Source organism: Peromyscus leucopus, chromosome 8a (assembly GCF_004664715.2).
Source record: "Peromyscus leucopus breed LL Stock chromosome 8a, UCI_PerLeu_2.1, whole genome shotgun sequence".
NCBI classification, from domain to species: Eukaryota; Metazoa; Chordata; class Mammalia; order Rodentia; family Cricetidae; genus Peromyscus; species Peromyscus leucopus.
Genome location: NC_051085.1, coordinates 26,808,721 through 26,828,626, shown reverse-complemented (window position 1 = coordinate 26,828,626; position 19,906 = coordinate 26,808,721). Strand labels below are relative to the sequence as shown.

The window sequence follows — 19,906 nt, the reverse complement described above, 5'->3', positions numbered from 1 at the left end:
ACTTTGTTGTAGGATTCAGTGATTTCTTGCAAGAGATTGATATGAAAGAACAAGCTGTACCCTCTTCAACTGCTTTTGTCTTTAACATACGATTTATTTCTCTTACACATGTTTCCACCAAGAAGCCACAAGCTCACTGAGCCTCAGGACATTGTCTTTATGATGCCATCTAATTTGGGAATTTCAGTCTCCAAAGTTGTGAATAAATAAAAATTTCTTTATATATTTCTTGGCCTTGGTTATTTCATTACAGTAACAGAGAATGAACTAAGTGGTGATTAAAACTTAAATAGAAATGAAGTTATAAAACATTTGTGGAAAACATAAAGGGAGAATTCTGCACATGTGGCCCACATGATTTTTTTTAAATATGTAAAAGCACAGGTGTGAAAACAAAACCAGACAAAGGAGAGAACATCAAACTAAAAATCTTCTATGAAAAAGGGAAGCTATTAACAAAATTTACCGAATGGGAGGAAATATTTGTAAACCATACCTCTGATAAAGAAGTAGTGCAAAATAAAGGAGCTCAAATGTCCAAATAATAAGAAAAATAACAAATGAAAAGGAACAAAGAACTGGGGTGTGTCTCAGAAGAAGGGCAGCAGTTTTATGTAAAGAATAGGTAGTATCATTAACCATCAGGGGAATGCAAAGTTAAAAACATAAGCTATTACCTCACACTTACTAGGATTGAATCCACAATGCATGTTACATATACGCATTTTAGTTTTCAATTAAAAATAATAAAACTTAAAAGTGAAATTGTAAGTTCTAAGAACTGCATGTACTATAAACATCATGTAGGACATTTAGACTCATAGAGATATTCAGATGTGAGCTCAAACTATAGGCAGACAGAGAGAGGAGGAAGAGAGATATTTCTTTGTAGTTTTCTTCTCTGCTCAACTTCCTTATATCTTGTGTCAATATAACTCTTTCATTAATTATTAAAATCTGTATCTTAACTGCTCTATATTTCTAGTTCCATTGTTTGTGTTTGGACATGGAGGAGGTGTAAAATAAATGATCCAGGGTAATTTTTGGTATTCAAATTTTTGTTCACTAAGGAGTCTGTTGACAGCATTAATTTTAAATCTAGAGACACTGCATTCAGGGACAAGAAAAGAAGAACTAAAACACTGTCATTACTAGTCAGAAAAGGAAGAGAGAGGAGCCACTGGAGAAGATTCCTTGGAATGAGAGAATGTCAGACCTGCCTAGATCTACATATAAAATGCAGATGCTGGGGTACCACTCCAAACGTCCATCCTAGGGCCAAGAGAAAAGGTCTGATTAGTGTCCAGTGCCATATGTATCCTGGCATATCGAGTTAAGCAGGGTGCCTTTCCTACTCAGACCATAAGAAGTGGACAATTAAAGGCCCTCAAAATATCAATGGAAAAAGTAAAATGCAGAATAAGATATATATATCTCAATTTAAATTTTGAATTTTCACCGAAGGACTGGTCTTTCTTTACAAGATAGTACCAAGGTCACTAGGGAATAGCAGTAGGATGGAGGTCTATGGAGAAGAAGATCAAAGAGGCCATCATCTCAGCAGAGGAATTTTCCCTTCTGCAGGATGGACACTGTGATGACTTAAATAAAAATGCCCTCCATAGACCCATAAGGAGTGGCACTATTAGGAGGTCTTGTTGGAGTGGGTGTGGCTTTATTAGAGACAGTATGTTACTAGCAGGTCGGCTTTGAGGTGTCAGAAGCTCAAGCCTGGCCAGCATGTGACTGTCACTTCCTGCTGCTTGTGGATCCAGATGTAGAATTCTCAGCTCCTTCTCCAGCACTTTGTCTGCCTGCATGCTGCCATGCTTCCTGCCAGGATGATAACAGGATAACTAAACCTCTGAAACTGTAAGCCAGTCCCAATGAAATGTTTTCCCTCTATAAGAGTTGCCATGGTCATGGCATCTCTTCATAGCAATAGAAACCCTAATTAAAATAGGCACTCTTCTTTACCCATATCAACATGGCTCTGTGGGTGTTTCTTGTTCTTTCATCATCTACAGTTATTTCTCACAGTCCTCATACAGAGGAGAATAAAGCAGGGAAGGAATTCACAGGATCTGGAACACATCAGCACACAGAAACAAGGGATGAGGTTGAGGACCACAGTCTGCTGTGAGAACAAAACTATACTTCACTGCTATCTGTCTTTCCCTCCTGCAGAGTGTGCCCCCCCAAAAAAAAATCCTGGGGAACTAACAATCAGAGAATGTCCTTTAGGGAAAGCCAATGGCTTGTGAGAAAAGGTTTCTTCATTCTCTTAGAACAGCTATGGGTAGAGATAAAAACCCTAGTATCACTTACAATGACAATGTGATGATTAAAATGACAGAAGTTGAGAGAAGGAACAAAGAAGTGAGCAAAAGGGATGGATGAAGGTGCCCAGGACATCATCCTTCATCATCTTACGGATGCAGGACCCACCAGCATGAACAGGAAAAGACGCTGTTAGGATGTCTGCAGCACTTAGGAAGCAAATAATAAAGTATCTGATCTTGGGTGAATGAAATCTGGGGTATCATGTTCTGTAAGTGAGCCATGACTCACTCATCACAGTGGCATTAAAATGACAGCACCAAGAGATAAAAGAGAAGAAACACTGAAAGGATCTAGAAGTGGTAGCTTCTAAGGGTGTGATCTCAGAAGTGAGAAATGTGAGGTCTGGAGGAATTGTAGGCTGAAATGATCAGCCCCCTTCTTAAAATGTACAGCTATGCGAACACATGAGCATTATGAGTTTACAGGAAATAAGAAACTTTGCTTCTAGATCCATTTTAGTCTTACTTTCCTAATTAAAAAAAATTAAGACTGACCTTATGGTCCTATTTTAATTTTTTTCTCTTTAATTAAATCATTTAACTAGATGATAGTTTAAACATACAGGGGAGAAGAGAAATGTAGACGTGTGCATTCTCCTTCTCCACATCAGAAGCAGGATCTTTCTGCTCTATTTATCTAGAGCTCTCAGTTCTCTATGTTTTGATACAGTTCATAATATTTTATTTAAAGTTACTCATTTCTATTTAAAGGATTGGCATATACATAAAAAAGAAAGAAGGAAGGGAGGAGAGAGAGAGAGAGAGGGAGAGGGAGAGGGAGAGGGAGAGGGAGAGGGAGAGAGAGAGAGAGAGAGAGAGAGAGAGAGAGAGAGAGAGAGAGAGAGAGAGAGAGAACCTATTCTCTCTGGAGTTGGAAAAATGGCTGAGGTCAAGGGCACATACTGCTCTTGCAGAGGACCAGAGTTAGGATCCCAGCAACCTTGCTAGGCAGCTCCCAAGCTCCTTGTAAACCCAACTGCTGTGGGATGGTCTGTATGTCAAATTGTTCTGATTGTTCAATAAATAAAACACTGATTGGCCAGTGGCCAGGCAGGAAGTAGGTGTGACAAGGAGAGAGGAGAATTCTGGGAAGCGGAAGCCTGAGGCAGAGAGACACTGCAGCCATCGCCATGACCAGCAGCATGTAAAGATGCCAGTAAGCCACCAGCCATGTGGCAAGGTATAGATTTATGGAAATGGATTAATTTAAGCTATAAGAACAGTTAGCAAGAAGCCTGCCACGGCCATACAGTTTGTATGCAATATAAGTCTCTGTGTTTACTTGGTTGGGTCTGAGCGGCTGTGGGACTGGCGGGTGACAAAGATTTGTCCTGACTGTGGGCAAGGCAGGAAAACTCTAGCTACACCCAACTCCAGAGCATTCTCTTCTGGCCTCTGTAGGTACCTGCACATATATATCTTACATTCACAGAGACACAGACATATACATACAAACAAAAATAAAAATAAATCTTAAAACCAACAAAAATTACTGTTTGACATAGAATTTTGCACTCCAATTTTTTTTTTCAGTTTTATAAAATAAGTTGGGGACCCTTGCCTTCTATTCCTATGCATTGGGATATTTTATTTCTGGGATCCTTGAGTTGATGGTAGATGTTATCATTTGACTGTAGGTAGGTTGTGAACTACTGATATAATTTATTTGATAGAATTCTTTTGAAGTCATCGGTCTTGTTTTTGAACAAAAATTGCTCTAGATTTATTCGCCATTACATCTGAGTATTTAGAATATCTGAATAAAGCTGCTGGGGATTCGAGTGTATTTGTTGAGTTTTGAATCTGCATGGTCTCAAGCAGCTATGAGCTATTCATTCCTAATCCTGCTCCTGTGTCTCCTCAATACTCCCTGCCTTTTGTGTTTATGTGCCCATTTGTTTGAAGAATCAGCTTTCTATTTTGTTAATTCTAATGTTTTTTCCTATGTCATTAATTTCTACATTTTTTATTTCTTCTTTCATACTTTTTAAATGCCCTGAATAGAGCTTTAGATTTAATTAGTTTCTTCTCTATCTTTTCCCAACATCTTCCAGTAATTATCAGTTTATTTGCACTTTATAATTTGTCAAGCTATTTTTTGCTGTGTGAAGTATTTAGTGATTTCAAAGTATTCTGTGTCCTTTGGCTCTTGAAATATTTGGAAGTATGTTTTACATCTTGAACTTTGATTTATTTGTCTTTTGTCTGTGTGCGAATACTTGCATGTATACCACGTGTGTATTCCTGGTGAATGTGGAGGCCAAAAGCAGCCCTTGGATCCTCTGGAATGGGAATTACAGACAGTTGTGAACTGCCATGTGGGTGCCGGGAATAGAATTTATGCAAGAGCAGCCAGTATTCTTAACTACTGAGCCCTCCTCTAGCCCTATGATGAACTTGTTTTACATCATTTTTGTCAGTTTCTAATTTTACTGTCTATGATGACAGTCTACAGCCTGGATGCCTTCAGATCATCATGTGTTTCTGGTACAGTCTTTGAGCTCCACTTCATGGTCCTTTTTTGTTGTTGCTGTTGTAAAATTCTATGTGTACTTTAACTACTGAGGCGTGCAGAATCAATTATCTAACTGTTGCAAGGTTCCATAAGGCCATTCACTATTCCTGTCTATAGGACTCTTCAAACCTGCATGCCTTTATTTCTCTGTCTGGTCTGTCAGTTTTTAAGAGGCATGCTAAAGGCCCTCATGGCAGAAATGATGAATTTTTTCTCATTCTGATGTGTCTGTCTTTACTCTCAGGCTCTTCTGTTAAGACCTTGGGAGTTCGCTATGCTTGACGTTTTCCTACTAAATCATTATTTTCATTCTATTCTAATGAGTTTATTGTTGTTCCCTAATAATTCCTTTCTTAAACTTTAAAGCCAATTGTGATTGTTACTGTCAGTGTTCCTGCATTTTTTTTCTCATTAGTTTCCCTGCTTTGTTGCCTGATTTGTTATCTTTCAGATCCTTCATTTGCAATCTTTCCATAGCCTCACAGTGTATTTAGTAGTATTTTGTGTAAGCTATAACAATTCGGATCCAGTAGGAAAATCACTCTAACCTGATTGAACATTTTAGTCGTTTTGCATTTAATTCTAAAGACAACTTGTGTAACAGACTGTTCATTCTCACCAACATTTTTGTGTTTTCTTTACTCTCAGCCTCCCATACAGCTAGACTGGAGAGCTACTTAATTTTGGTCAATGCACTCTTGACCACATTTGCCCAGGTCGTGCACCATATGGTGAGAGCTGGAATGTTGCTTTTCCTCTCTGCCAAGACAGTCTTGGAGTCTGTGTAGTGTGGTGTTAACTTCGAGGAGGACAATGAGTGTACCTTGCAAATTGGACTGTGACTTATGGCGCAGACATGAACTGTGTCTAGGCTCTGAAATTTCTGGAATTATATGCAACAACTAGTGAAAGCTATTCTGACTTCTGTAATTGGATTGATTAAATTCTACCATATTTTTATCACATGTACACATATGTTCCCATAGATGTGATGGTTTTTCTTTTGTCTGTTTTGTCTTCTATGGGATAGATTAAAGATTTTTTTTCTGATCTCATTGTTTTTCTTTCTTCATATATAACATGTTTGGCTTTTCGTGATGGCTATTCTGGTGTCAATGTGCTAGGCTATGGCTCCCAGTTTCTAATTCAAAGCGATACTATATCTCTGCTTCTTAAGCTATAGTTTGTGCAATGTGAGGGCCACTAAAACTTTGGCAGCAATAATAGGTCTCTGAATATGCACCGACCAAAACTTAATTCAAAGTCAAACGTGTAAAAATGAACCCCAGGTGTGTCTGTGCAGTGCCATACTGCTCAGCTTTACTGCAGCCTTGGTTCTGAACACACTGATATGCACACTTTGCATTGTGGATTCTGATGCACCACACTACACCAGTGAAACATCATCATTCATATTTGAGACTATTGTATGTCACAAATTGCAATGTTTTGATTATACATATGTTTTCTGCTTGTACAGAAATGTGATGGTTTCTAGAAAGGAACAGTTTTAATATTTTCTGTCTTCAGTATGTTAGTAGCAAATTATTATGTCTTCGATTTATTATGTTACAGTGCTTGACTTTAAAATGTGATGATCGAATTGCTGACTTGAATTGCAAAAAAATGTCATTACATAAAACTTTGTTTGGGACTAGGACAGAATTTCTAACAATTTCTTAAAGGTTACTAAACATACTTTTGCCATTTTGAGTACATGCTTATGTAAAGTGTTCTCAGTATTGCCAATTATAAAATAAAAATATTAATTATCTCTGAAAATGTTGATGTTTTCTATGTTCTGCTATATTAAATATAGAGTTCAGATTTTTTTATGTAACAATAAACAAAGGCATATAAACCTCACTATTATGCAAATTTATTTAGTTTTTATCAATAGTAAAATTAAATGTATATAAGACTATTATTTTAAAATAAATGTATGATTTACTTTTAGTAAATGTATGTTTAATATATATCATATATGATATATATCAAATATTTATCATATTGGTATATATATAAAATAGACATCACATTTACTAAAAGTAAATCATACATTTATTTTGAAATAATATATATATCATTTACTAAAAGTACAAAATATTTATTGTAAAATAATAGTTTTTTAAAAAATAATTGTGTATATACATACATGGGTGTACATATACATATTATACATTCATAAGCTGGGATCATGTAAAACTTCCTCAGGTGAAAGGGGTCAGTAAAAGTTTTATAAGCCTAGTTTAGATGTCACTATAATGTTATTTTGAAATTATGATTAAATTTTAATTCAGTAGATTTTCTGTAAACCATATTACTCTCCATGATGGAGAGAGCTTTGTGACAGAAGCTGAAGGTCTTTCTTAAGAGAAAAGACTGAGGTTCCTTTACAGAGAATTTTTTTTCTATCACCCTTTGGAGTCAAGATGGCAGTATGCTTCTTTCTGGGGCTCTGGACTGCTGGTCTGACCTGTAGATCTGGCACTTGCCTGATCCCACAACTTCATGAGCCAACTGTTTATAATATCTCTGCAGCCAGTCATGAGCCACTGCAGTTTTTCTAAATAGGGTTACGTATGTCATGGTGGTTGCACACCATATCACCTAGTGTGACATCAGAGCCATTGCATTCCGTATGAGCTGATGGTGAGCAAATGCCTAATATGGTATTTCTCAGAACAGTAAATGTGAATCAGTACTGAAGTGGTATTTGCTCCACCCGTGACCTTGGGCTATAGGGCCTGAAGAAAGCAATGCTTCCTGCCCTTGCATATGACCTCTTATAAGGGAAGGGAGAAGGGTCACATGCCCCTTCTCCCTGCTCCTGCCTGCAAGATGGATTTGCTCCTACTCAGATCAGAGTACGACTTCAGTTGTCTACTCTGTTCCATATTCATGAGTGTATTTCCTAAATTTATATCTTAATAAATTCTGTTACCCATTTAATAGACTCATATGGATTGATTGTAATATGATACCTATGTCTAATCAGTTCTATTTCCCTGGAGTATTTTGGCTGTTATTTTTATTCATTTACAAGTATTTTTAGTATTATAAAGCTTATATGTCATAAAGATTAGAGGTGGTCAGCTCTTTTATTCACCTGTCCCAAATTCAAGAACCCTAAAAACTTTGAACTGACCACCTAACTTATTTCCCTCTCACCACCCACATTTTGGTCCTTCCTTTCTCATTCCATGCATTACTAATGATCATCATTATGTCTTTTCATAACTTTCCCTCAGATCTGCACACATCTATTATTTTGTTTCTTTTCTCTTTTTAATTCCTGTGCTCTTTTGAAGTGCACTTTGTGGAAGTTTTAGTTGGTGAAGTGATTTTGTTGTTCAGATATTTCCCCTCACTTGGTGGCCACAGAAAAGTAAATTGTCACAGGTGCAGTTTGTTCCTTAGACATTTCAATCTAAAACAAAGGAAAGGTTCCTGCAGATTTTCATTCTCCTGTATTAGCAAATGATGAGCACTGGGAAGTTGCCTCCAAGAGCGACTCTATTTATATCTCAGGACACAAGTGCCTTTGATTCTTAGGCATGTTATATAAAGAGTTCATTTACCCAGGCTTTACACTTTCTTCCATTTGAATAAATCTCATTGCTCATAGCATTTTTAAAGATTTATTTATTTATTCATGTATATGGGTGTTTTATCGGCACGTACATCTATCTGCACACTAGAAGAGGACATTGGATCCCATGGGACTACAGTTATAAATGGCTGTGAACCACCATGTGGGTGCTTGAAATTAATCTCAGGACCTCTGGAAGAATAGCCAGTGCCCATAACCACTGAGAAACCTCTCCAGTCTTGGTTGTAGCATTCTTTACTTTCCTCCACCACTGCCTCAATGAGATAACACATATACACCAAGTTACTCAGACTTTTCCTGTATTTTATATTTGTCTAAGAAATGCCTGGGAAAGAAACTGCCAGAGAGTTTTAGAATCACATCTCCCAAGGAATATATATGAGTCATTGCAGAAAATGAGAACCTTGGTGTTGGATAACTTAGGGGATATAGTAATAGTATGATGTCTCAGAACCAAAGGCCAATGCCATGGCTATGCATCAAACTGACTTCCCACTGATGCTCAGATAAAATTTTGTTACAGGGTACACCTGTAATGGTGCTTCTGGATCAAAATTAAGAAGACACCCCTCCCCAGAAAGATCTGTGCATCAACCAATCCCCCAAGGGCTTTAAGAGAATCAAAGATGGAGGAAGAAGAAATATGATTCCTTTCTCTTGCCTTCAGACTTAAACTGTAACATCTAAGCTCATTGTCTATGGCCCTTAGGCTGTGATTCACATTTGGCTGCTGTGGTCTTTAGGTTTTTAAATTAGAACTGAAATATACAACAGGGTCTCTAGCAGACAGGTGGTGGGACTTCTCAGATTTGGGTCTGTTTCTCTTAAATTCATGTTTGCCTGTCTGTCTGCCTACCTACTTATTATTTATCAGCCATTCAATTATCTATATATTTTTATCTGCTCCTTGTTCTGTTTCTTTAGAGAACTCTGAGTAATGCATGCAGTATGAATTCTTCCCCATCTCTAATACTAACTCTTAGTAAAGACAGGAGTGAATCAAGACAGGAGAGTATTATTAGGCAACACTGAGGATGGGCATGCAAGAGAAAACAGAAGAGACAATCAGAGATAGAAACTGGGAGTCAGACAATGACAGTGACTAGAGTGGATCTAGAGGAGGAGGAGAAGGAAGGAGAAAGAGGAAGAGGAGGAGGAGAGTGAGGGAAAGGGGGAAGAGAAGAGGAAGAGGAAAAGAAAAAGAAGAGAAAAAGAGAAAGAGGGATTAGAGGAGAGAGAGAGGAGAGAGAGAGAGAGAGAGAGAGAGAGAGAGAGAGAGAGAGAGAGAGTTCAGTTCAGTTTCCATGGAAAGTAAAAGTAATCTTTACTTTAGATCACTAGAGAAGACTAGGACTTCCAGATTATAGAGACTAAGGTAGCCTTAGAGAGAGGATGGAGGAAATGTGGACAGTGTGGTGACTCTATTATGTTTAAGACTATGGCTATGGGGTTCATGCATATGAACCTTTGTATACTCTAGATAAGTACATGTCGCACCTGAGACCTCTGCAGCAGTAGAGGACAAGGTCAATGTCAATGAACTTGCACATCTTTATGTGACCATTTATGAGACCCAACAGCATGTGAAATCCATATATTCACACACTTGCAATGCGGATGGTAGAGGCTTTAAGTTCACTTGTGGTATAGAAATTTGAGATATCAATTCTTGATTATGTTAGGATCTTTTAAAACACGGTTTATTGCTAGTATTTTTAGTTCTGTGTAAATGTGTGCCTATTTGCAGGGGTGGGGTGGGTAAGGGAATTGCATGTTGAATGCAATACCTGTGGGGTCCAGAAGAAGGTATTGGTTACCCTAGAGTAAGGGTTAGAGGCAGTTATGAGCCAATGTGGGTTCTGGGAACTGAACTTGGGTCCTCTGGAAGAGCAGTGCCTGCTCTAAACTGCTGAGCTATCTCTATCACCTGTTAGGATGTGTTCATAGGACTCAAAGCCAATACATTAATTTTAGAAAAATAATTACTGGATTTCCATATTCCTTTATGTAACACAGTTCTTTTTCCTTTTGCTTGTACACATCAAAAGAGAAGTATTAAGATTAGAAAGACTGGGCTGAGAAAAATGAATATTTTATAAGATATAATTTACTTTCAGTTGAACACCAACATAAATATAATATGACTTTCCCCATAATACCTCAGTTCTTAAGTAATATTTCATCTTGATATTTAAAGAAATTATGTTTTGATACAAGTAGCTGTTATTTCTGATATAATAATGGCATATTATAAACTTAAAATTGAATATAGCCTCTGCCTGCTTATAAGGAATCAACTTCTTATATTTTCATTTCAATTCCATTCTTAATTATCTCTCTGTGTTGATAAATAAATTTCAGTGATTTGTTAGGAATGATCTTGATTTTAAAATGCTGCTTCCATTATGCATAGAGCTTACTTCAACCATTCACTTGTTTCTCTTCCTATGGTATTTTGAATGTTTTCCTTTTCTTTCTTAAATTGTCTCATCACCATTTTCTTCTGTGTTTCAATGTAATCTTTTATTACTTCTTTAATAGATCTTTCTCTAGCAAAAGTATCTACTTTGTTTCTTTGACGTTCCTTTATAATTCATCATAAACATTTGCTTTTTTTCTAGATATAATTCACATGATTACTCATACTCCCATACTGTTATCCTTCATTTCCTTTCATAGTAAATAATAAACTTGTGCTACTTTGTTATTTATGGTATATATAGCACTAAAACAGTAATATTAGATTTTAGATTTATGGGCTGTTAGGTAACTTCTCAATTGAATGTTGTACAAATATGTTAATTTTCTGAAAGAAATAAACTATATTATAATGACCTCTTAAGATTAAAGCCCTGTCTCTTCTGTTCATGAAACTTGCTCCAACAAATTACCCAGGACAGTTCTTTACATGTCCTGATAGGTATTGAATAAATAACTGGTTCTCTCTGTCACGTACTTTTTCATAAATTTCATTACTTTTGTAGTCTGTAGAAAGAGAAAAAATAATAATAATGGAGAATGGGATTTGTTTGAGGTTGTTAGCCTGCCAGATATAAGGAGAAGTGAAAAATACTATGTCAGCATAACCATGAAGGTTTCATATAGGTAAATGAATAGTACTAAATAGTTCTTTAGCACAAAATGTTAGAAAAGATAAAATAATTACAATAATTTTTTAACAATATAAATTATAAATATGTGTAAATGTATTAATGTATCATGAACACATGCTACCACTTGCTAAACACTATGCTAGAGGCTGCAGATATTTATCAAACAAAATACAATTTAGACAACAAGTTGGTGAACTTGGAAATTAGGTTCTTAAAATTATAACAGTACCTATGTAAATGAATAAAATTTAGGTTAGATTTAAAAAATAATCATTTTGTAAGGACAGTATCTTCAATGGTTATATCACTATTTTGAATAAGAAACTGATAGTTTCCCCATACTTTATTGGGTGGTTCCATACCCATAGGTATATGGGCAGCAGTAATTGGATGTAATGAGTTTAGAAGAAGGAGGAGGAGGAGGGGGTGGGATGAAGAGGGAGGAGACTTGATGGCAAGATTATATGGGATTGGAGGAAGAAATGGGAGATGGATAATATCACATTTAAATATATGCATACAGGAAACTCTTAAAAATAAAGACAATGTATTAAATCTATACAAAGAGAAATATAGTATATGGCATTAGTTTATTCCATGCCAGAGCAAACACTCACTAATGTTTCATGTAGCAATTATGGACAGCATAATGATGTTTTCATTATAACCAAAAATGTTCCCACAGAAGAATGTGATAATTATTTGATGTCCCTCATGGTCAAGAAAATGTTTTTGCTCAGTATCAAAGCCAGGGAAATGTCAATTTGTCTCTTGCAAGCCTTAGTTTATGCATATTTCATTTACAATTTTCTGGTAAGTGTTTTCCCTCCAAAATTATTGATGTTGTTGTAGATTCTCTGTGAAGCAAAATGATTTCAGTGATTGTTCTAGGCATTGTACTTTGCAAGGTATTTCCCATGAGGCATTTCTTCACCTAGAGCAGTCGGAGGGACACTTACTGGAGAAATTGTTTACACAATGTTGCTCTACACACAGTGAAAGAATTTTTACCATGTCTGAAGAGAAAGATCCTAAACTCTTCATGGGATACCTTGCCTTGGAGGAGATAGGACTAGGGGGTGGGTTGGGGGAGAAGGCTGGGGGTTGGGAGGAGGAGGGAGGAGGGACAATCTGAGGTTGATATGTAAAATGAATAGAAAATCTCTTAATAATTAAAAAAAAAGGATCCTAAAGGTAGGCGCACAACTTAGAATCCCAAAGCTCTAAAATATTAGTTCCATGCATACTTTGAACAATGACCAAAAGATAGAGGTTTTTCTGCTCATAAAATAGTCTATATATTTCGGAAACATATGATCTGGTGTGTTTTAGAAAAGTGCATTTGTCTGTCAAACCCAACACCACGTAATTGAAAGCAGAATTGCTTTGCTCAGGCTGCTTTTCAAAATCAATGCCATTTGGACTAAAGGTGATTAAAGTTCTCTGTGTCAACAATTATATTCGCTTATTTTAATTTTGTGAGTTGCAGCATGAATCTGCTTGGCACTGAGCAGTGATCTCTGAACTTGGACAACAGTAGATAGTGAGTGACTGATGTGGTAACAGATAGGGAGAAAATACTTAAGCTGGATTTTTTGTGAGATTTTCAGTAAAGACTCATGACAACTACTCCATTTTGCTAGGTTTGTCATGTCTCATTTCAGTTTGAAAATTAATTTTAAAAATATTTGACAAGCTAAGCTATAGACTTTAACAGAAGAACTGATGAAGAAAATATGGTACTTGTATGCAATGGGATTTTTTTTTTTTGAGCCACAAAGAAGAATAAAACTAAGTGATTTTGGGGAAAATGGATACAACAGGAAATAATATTAAGTGAATTAAGCCAGTCCCAGAAAGGCAAATATTAAGTTTTTCCTGATTCTCGGTATCTAAATTTTATATAGCAAAATAAATCATGCATGTACATAGGAAATGAAAGTTGAGTTGAAATTGTCTGGGGAAACCAAGGAGACAATTGGGAGAGATTAGGGGTGAGGAAGAGGAGGGGGATGAGGATGAGAGACGTGCTAAGCATACAATGAAAAATAATTCAACTTCCATTCTGAGCACGTGATGCTCTCTGCTTCTTACCAGCTGTGTAGCTTCGTGGGCAAGATCTTTGGCTTCTCTGGCAACTTTCTCAGCTTCATCAATATTGTCCTTAATATTGCTGTAAGCTCTGAAGGCTGTAGTGGCATTGAAAGAGATGTTCTTAGCCTCATCCAGGATTCTGTCAGGTTAGACCGAGAAAAGAGTTTTAGAGGAATTAGCACCCAAACAAAGAACAACCAAGGCATAAAAACCCAATTTCTTTGGGATCATGGCCAATGTAAGCAGGATAATTCCAAACCCTAGTGATGTGTATATTGATTGTATCCTGTCGTATTGTTCTATTTAAACTTGTATTCCTCAAGACTTACTGTGAAATACAGCCACCATGTCTTATAAGATTTTTTTTTACATTGATTAGTTTCTCTCTCCTTCCCTCCCTCCCCTTTTCTCTCTGTGCATGCGTGTGTGTGTGTGTGTGTGTGTGTGTGTGTGTGTGTGTGTGTGTGTACAAACGCAGACAAGCACATGTGCACAGCTTGAAAGAGTCAGTCCTCTCTTTCTACTGTGTGAGTTTTAGGGATTGAACTCGGGTCTTCAGACTTGGCGGCAAGCATCTTCACCCACTGAGCATTCCTTCTGCGCCCCCTGCTCCCTCCCCCATATATGTTAAACATCTGTGACAGCCTGCTAAATCCTTTGCAACCACGTGACCAGGCGAGTATGTGCAGGGCTACAGTACTTCCCATTTTGTCAAGCGCACTCCAGTCTCCAGAGCACTTGTATCCCATTAATCAAATGAATTTTACAATGTCTTCAGAGTAGGCACACTTCCCAGAAAGCATAAAGAGATCATAGAAAAAAAATCAAATCATGACTAACACATCCCTAATGGGAGACTTGGAATCTGCTGATTACTGGCCACTGATTCATCTACTATTCTTTGCTCTAGATTGGGGAAGGTTTGTTAAAAGACTAATTGTGCATGGGATGCTTGAGTTTTCCATCATTCTTTCTGCATCAATGATTATCAAAGATCAGAACACAGACTTGCATGTAGTGCATATTAAATAGATTTATTTTGGAAAGTTATTCCTAGGATGAATAGCTCTTTGTTTTTTTTTTTTTCTTTGAGCCAATCACAAAAGTATAGAGGAAGTAAATCAGCCATACCTAAAATGCTGTTTAATAAGCAAACCCTGTTCTCCACCTTTCTTCTGGCCCACATGATAATCCCAGCTACAGTGAGCTGTTGTTTATTACATTTCTTTTTATTTTTGAAAGGGTTTATTACAGACCAGGCTGGCTTTGAGCACACTGTAGTTGAAGCTGGCATTGAACTTGTGTCCTCCTGCATCAACTTCCCAAGTACTAAGGTTCTAGGTGCACCAGCACTGCACTGTTACTTTAGAGCAGTGCACGAAGTATCTTACTGGAGGGAGGAGACTGAAAAGCTGCTTACAAGGATACACACTCACAGGCACCTTTAAACAGAGAAATGCTAGGATTGCGTTTGAAATAGAAAACTAAAATGTGCAGCAGAATGTGTTTGTGTATTATTTAAAATGCTAATAAGACAACCCTGGTTGCCTTCTAATAAAGAACAAAACACAATATTGTAAGGGTAGCCTAAGGCTATGTTCATTTCCTAACCAGGCATAGTTGAATTCACTTTTAACTGGGACTTTTGATGCTTTTCCAGGAAATCTTTGCCTACATCCTCCTAATTAGGATCTTCCATAGAAAAGCCATGCGGCTCTTTTGTTCATAATTACAAAAATCAAGACTTGAAAGTGATTTTCTACCCTTTCTGCTTGTCTAAACTCTTGGAGGAGTGTCAAGCTATGCAGACATTTCCAACCACACATGGCATACCCGTCAAGCACAGCAGAAGAGTCATTCAGCTGAGCCGCATGGCTCTCAGCCTGGAACACCTTCTCAGCAAGCTTCCTGTCCTTTATTTCCTGAGAGAGGTCATCTATTTTGTCACTGAGCTCCTCAGACATCGGTGGCAACTTAGTTTTAATGTCTTCGACATACTGATGTGGAGAGAGAAGAGAGAGCATTAAGAGCAAATGCATCCAGGCCTCCTTGAACTTGCTAATTTCTCTAGGAGATACAATCACACATGCTCACTTTTTCTTTTCCTTTCAGTCTACTGGCAGAGCAAACAGAGAATAAAAGCAGTCATCTAAATTGAAAAACATAGAATGCTATGAAGCCAATTTACAGCATGAAAGGCCTATTTTTTCTTGTAAGGTTACTTCATAGCAACAAATGAACAAATGACAATCATTGGATTTTAGATCCTTTGTGTCCTTATTCCCGCACATCACCATGCAACATATGAGACAGTCGGCCAAAGGTTTGCTTGCAGATTTTCACTTCTCTTTTAACTAATGCTGTATGAGCTAGTAAAACAGATGGTAAGTGCTGGCCTAGGAACAAGGAATGACCTGGTCAACACAGTAAGAAAAAACAACAACCCATAAGCTTGCATAAGTACTCCCATAATGTTAGGTCCTAATTGTTACCAATAGATGGGTGTGTCCACAACACTATACTACAATAATGTATTCTCTCTCTCTCTCACACACACACACACACACACAAAAAAAAAAAAAAAAACAAAGAGAGAGAGGCTCTTGTTTCTGTTACTGAGTTTTGTTGACGATGTGGGAAGGAATTCTGTCACCATCTTCTTTCTCCTCATTCTGAGGTTTATTCAATACTCACATCTATGACTGAGTTGATTTCATCTGCAAGTCGGTTGGCTTCATCAAGTAAGTCATTACCCTCCTTTAAAGTGTTCTCTATTTGCCGTTTGCCACTTTCCAGAGCCTCCTTCTTTTTCTACAGCATGCGAAGAAAAAAGATATTACAATAGCATCTCGGGAAAGCCCATTGCTACTGTGTATTCCTATTTCCCCTGGGCTGTCTGAACACAAGGTTCACAAACAAAGTGTATGATATTGAGAGTTTGGCTAGATGACAATGATTTAACTTTCCCACTCAACCCTCTTAAGAATTCATCACAGAGCACGCACAAGGGATCTCTCCTTCCCATTCAAGAAAGCCATCCAGGCAAAGAAAAGCAATGTGATAGTTACTAGAGAATTCAAAGGATTGCGAAAGCACAGTGGGACCTCCATCTTAACTGCAATGCAAGTGCGGAGCATGTGTTCCCAGCACCTAGTGTGCCAGATTAAACTGGAGAAATGTATTGCGTTCCAGAACCTACACAGCAATAGTTACACTGTGAGCATAAATATACTCTAGGGAAATACTGTAAAATTCAAAAGGTGGGAATTTTAAGGAAACTTAGAAAGAATATCTATCAAGAAAAAGAAACTGTCCCCCAAAAGAATAATAGACCTAATGGATGATTTCATGAGATGAGAACTTTTCTGTGGAACTTAACGGCTTGTCTCGAAGCTACATGGACCTCATTCCTGGCCTAGATGAGGAAAATCAATGGGAGAGAATTACTGCTGTGCTTTCATGTGGAGTTTGCCTTTGCCTATTATTTTCTTGGCATTTCAAACTCATTCATATTCTGCCAACCCTCATTCCCCCTACATGTTTAGCACAATCAATTGTTAGTCTCTGGCCTTTATATGTTTATATATTTTCATGTAAATAAATACTAATGGTAGTTTATATTCATATTAATGTAGTTTTTTTAAAGATGTTCTGAGCAGCCTATGAGCCTTTGATTCTATAGGGCCCATGTTCATCAACTTGAAATGAGCAGGAAACTGAGTCATTGCAGTGCTGTGGTCTTTGTGTTTCTGTTTCCATCAGATTTCTATGCTGAAATTCAGTACTCCAGTGTATCAATCAGTATTAGGAGGTGGGGCCTTTGGGAGGTGATGAGAGAAGATAGCTAAAATCCCATAAATGGGTTCAGTGCTCCTATAAAAGAGACACAGGGAGCTTATTCACCCTTCCACCATGTAGGGCCACAGCAAAGAGATGAGTTTGTGAGCCAACAAACAGACCTTCGCCAATCACCAGTCCTCCCGTATTTTGATATTGGATTATCTACCCCTACTCCTTGGACTATGTGACATATACTCATTCTGCTTTTAAGCTAGACAGCTCTGGTAATTTGTGATAGCAGCCAGAAAGAACTAAGGCACTAACCGAGGAGTTGCAGACAACATAGTGTAGTTAGAAGTATAACACATGGGGGCAGGGCCGGAGAGAGAGCTTAGCAGTTAAGAGCGCTTGCTGTTCCTGCAGATGACAAAGTTCAGTTCCCAACACCCACACAGTGGCTTACAACCACCTGTATCTATAGTTCCAGGGGATCTAATGCCTCATATGACCTCCTTGGGCTCCTGCATGCATGTGGTACACATATATGCATTCAGGTACACACACGTACACTTAAATAGAAATTTTAAAGGTGTTACTCTTATCTACCTAACAGGCCTTGGATTCTGAGCTGTAAAAGGACTCTTAGACTACAGAAATCATGTTTATTATTTGCATTGAATGAGTGCTAGCTTCATACCTCCGTTTCCTAATTTTATCACCCACCACTTCCCCAGGCTCCCAGTACACATATCTTTTCAGCTTCTTCTATCACATGTTCTTCAGTCCTTTGGGCTCTTTTCCTCTATATTTTCTGCTCATGGCCAGTTCCCTAACTATCAACCTGAAAAATCACCCATGTTCCTCCTAATCATTATATATATATTAGGTAGAGCACATCACATCCAGGCAACAGCCATTCTGAGGTGAATCCCAGCTTAAATACCTACAAAATTAGGCCAGGTGGTGGTGGCACACACCTTTCATCCCAGCACTCAGGAGGCAGAAGCAGGTGGATCTCAGTGAGTTCTAGGCCAGCCTGGTCTACAAAGTGAATTCCAGGACAGCTGGAGCTAGACAGAGAAACCTTGTCTCGAAAAACCAAACCAAACCAAACCAAACCAAACCAAACCAACCAACCAACCAACCAAACTAACAAACAAAAAACCACACAAACAAAAAACCACACAAACAAACAAACAACAACAACACCTACAAAATTTTGAGCAAGCAATGTGGCCTCTTACAAATTGCATAGTTCCCCACTACCCAAAATGTGGTTCCTTCACCAGCAGCATGAGCCTCAACAGGAAGCTTGTCAGAAATATATCGTCTCAATTCTTTATGGGAAGTACTGACTCATAATGAACTCTGTAACAAGAACTCAGGCTTCTGTGAAATTAGACAAAAAAGATTGTTCTTCTAACTGCCAGGCACAAAGAAATGCTGTGTAATTGTTAACTATTCTATTGATAGTTTTGTTCTTAGTTCTCACTTAGCTTAATTATTGTCTATGTGTGTGAGTGTGTCTATACGTGTGTATATGAATGTGAGTGCATTTGTGATTGTGTTTTATGTGTATGTGTATATGTGTGTATGTGTGTGTATGTGTGAGTGTGTGTGTGTGGTGTGTGTGCATGTGTGTGTGTACCTTAGTGTTGACTCTTGTGTATGGTATATGTACATGTTAGGTAGGTAAATGCCTATCTGCAAGTAGGTGCATGTGCATATAAGTATGTGTGCATATGTTGACACAGATGTCTTCCTTAATCATTCTCATCTTGTATTAGACATGAGTTCTGTCGTTGTACACAGAGCTCAAGGATTTGGTTGTGCTGACTGTCTGAGGAGCCTCAGGGATCTGTCTGTCTCCGCACTCTCCCATCACTGAGGCTACAGACACAGGCTGCTACAGAAGGCTTTTATATGAGTGCCGGGGATGTAAACTCAGGTCCTCAGTCTTGCGTGGGAGGCACTTTGTCAAATGAGTCACCTTTTAAGGCTCCTTTAAAATTTAATCTGTGGGGTATTTCACCAATTATAGATGTATAAATGACTTTCATTTTTTTAACTTTCATTTTTTTTATAAAGATTGATCCATCTTCGTTAGTTTTTGTTTAGGGGGGGTTTCTAAAAACATCAGTTATGTAATGGATATCAGAGGAATAAACACATCACAGATGCATGTACAGGGACCACTGAAAAGACACAGCCTACTGAACTGTGCATAGTGACGGACAATGAATAGAATGTATAAGGAAGAATCATAGTGCCGGTTGCAGATCATGCATTATACACCAACACACCATTACTCTGTACATTGTCTCACATGTCCAGGCTTCCAACCACTTCATATACTTGCTAATTAGAACCAAGAATATATTCTTCACTACAATGTGAATCTTATTGAAACAGTCCTATGCAGCACTGTCTCTCTAGTACCTCTATGAAC

The 19,906-nt window shown here is 37.7% G+C and overlaps 1 protein-coding gene across 8 annotated transcripts in view; it reads right to left on the bottom strand.

Moving 5' to 3' along the window:
- The window catches only part of Lama2 (laminin subunit alpha 2), a 573,571-nt gene that overhangs the window by 100,266 nt on the left and 453,399 nt on the right, over window positions 1-19,906 (bottom strand). For all 8 annotated transcript variants that reach the window (XM_028877376.1, XM_028877370.2, XM_028877371.2 and 5 more), the window contains 3 exons: window positions 16,372-16,488; window positions 15,511-15,674; window positions 13,678-13,816 (listed from right to left, as the gene is read on the bottom strand). In XM_028877376.1, the coding sequence (XP_028733209.1) occupies window positions 13,678-13,816; window positions 15,511-15,674; window positions 16,372-16,488 (420 nt within the window). The remainder of the gene's footprint in view (window positions 1-13,677; window positions 13,817-15,510; window positions 15,675-16,371; window positions 16,489-19,906) is intronic.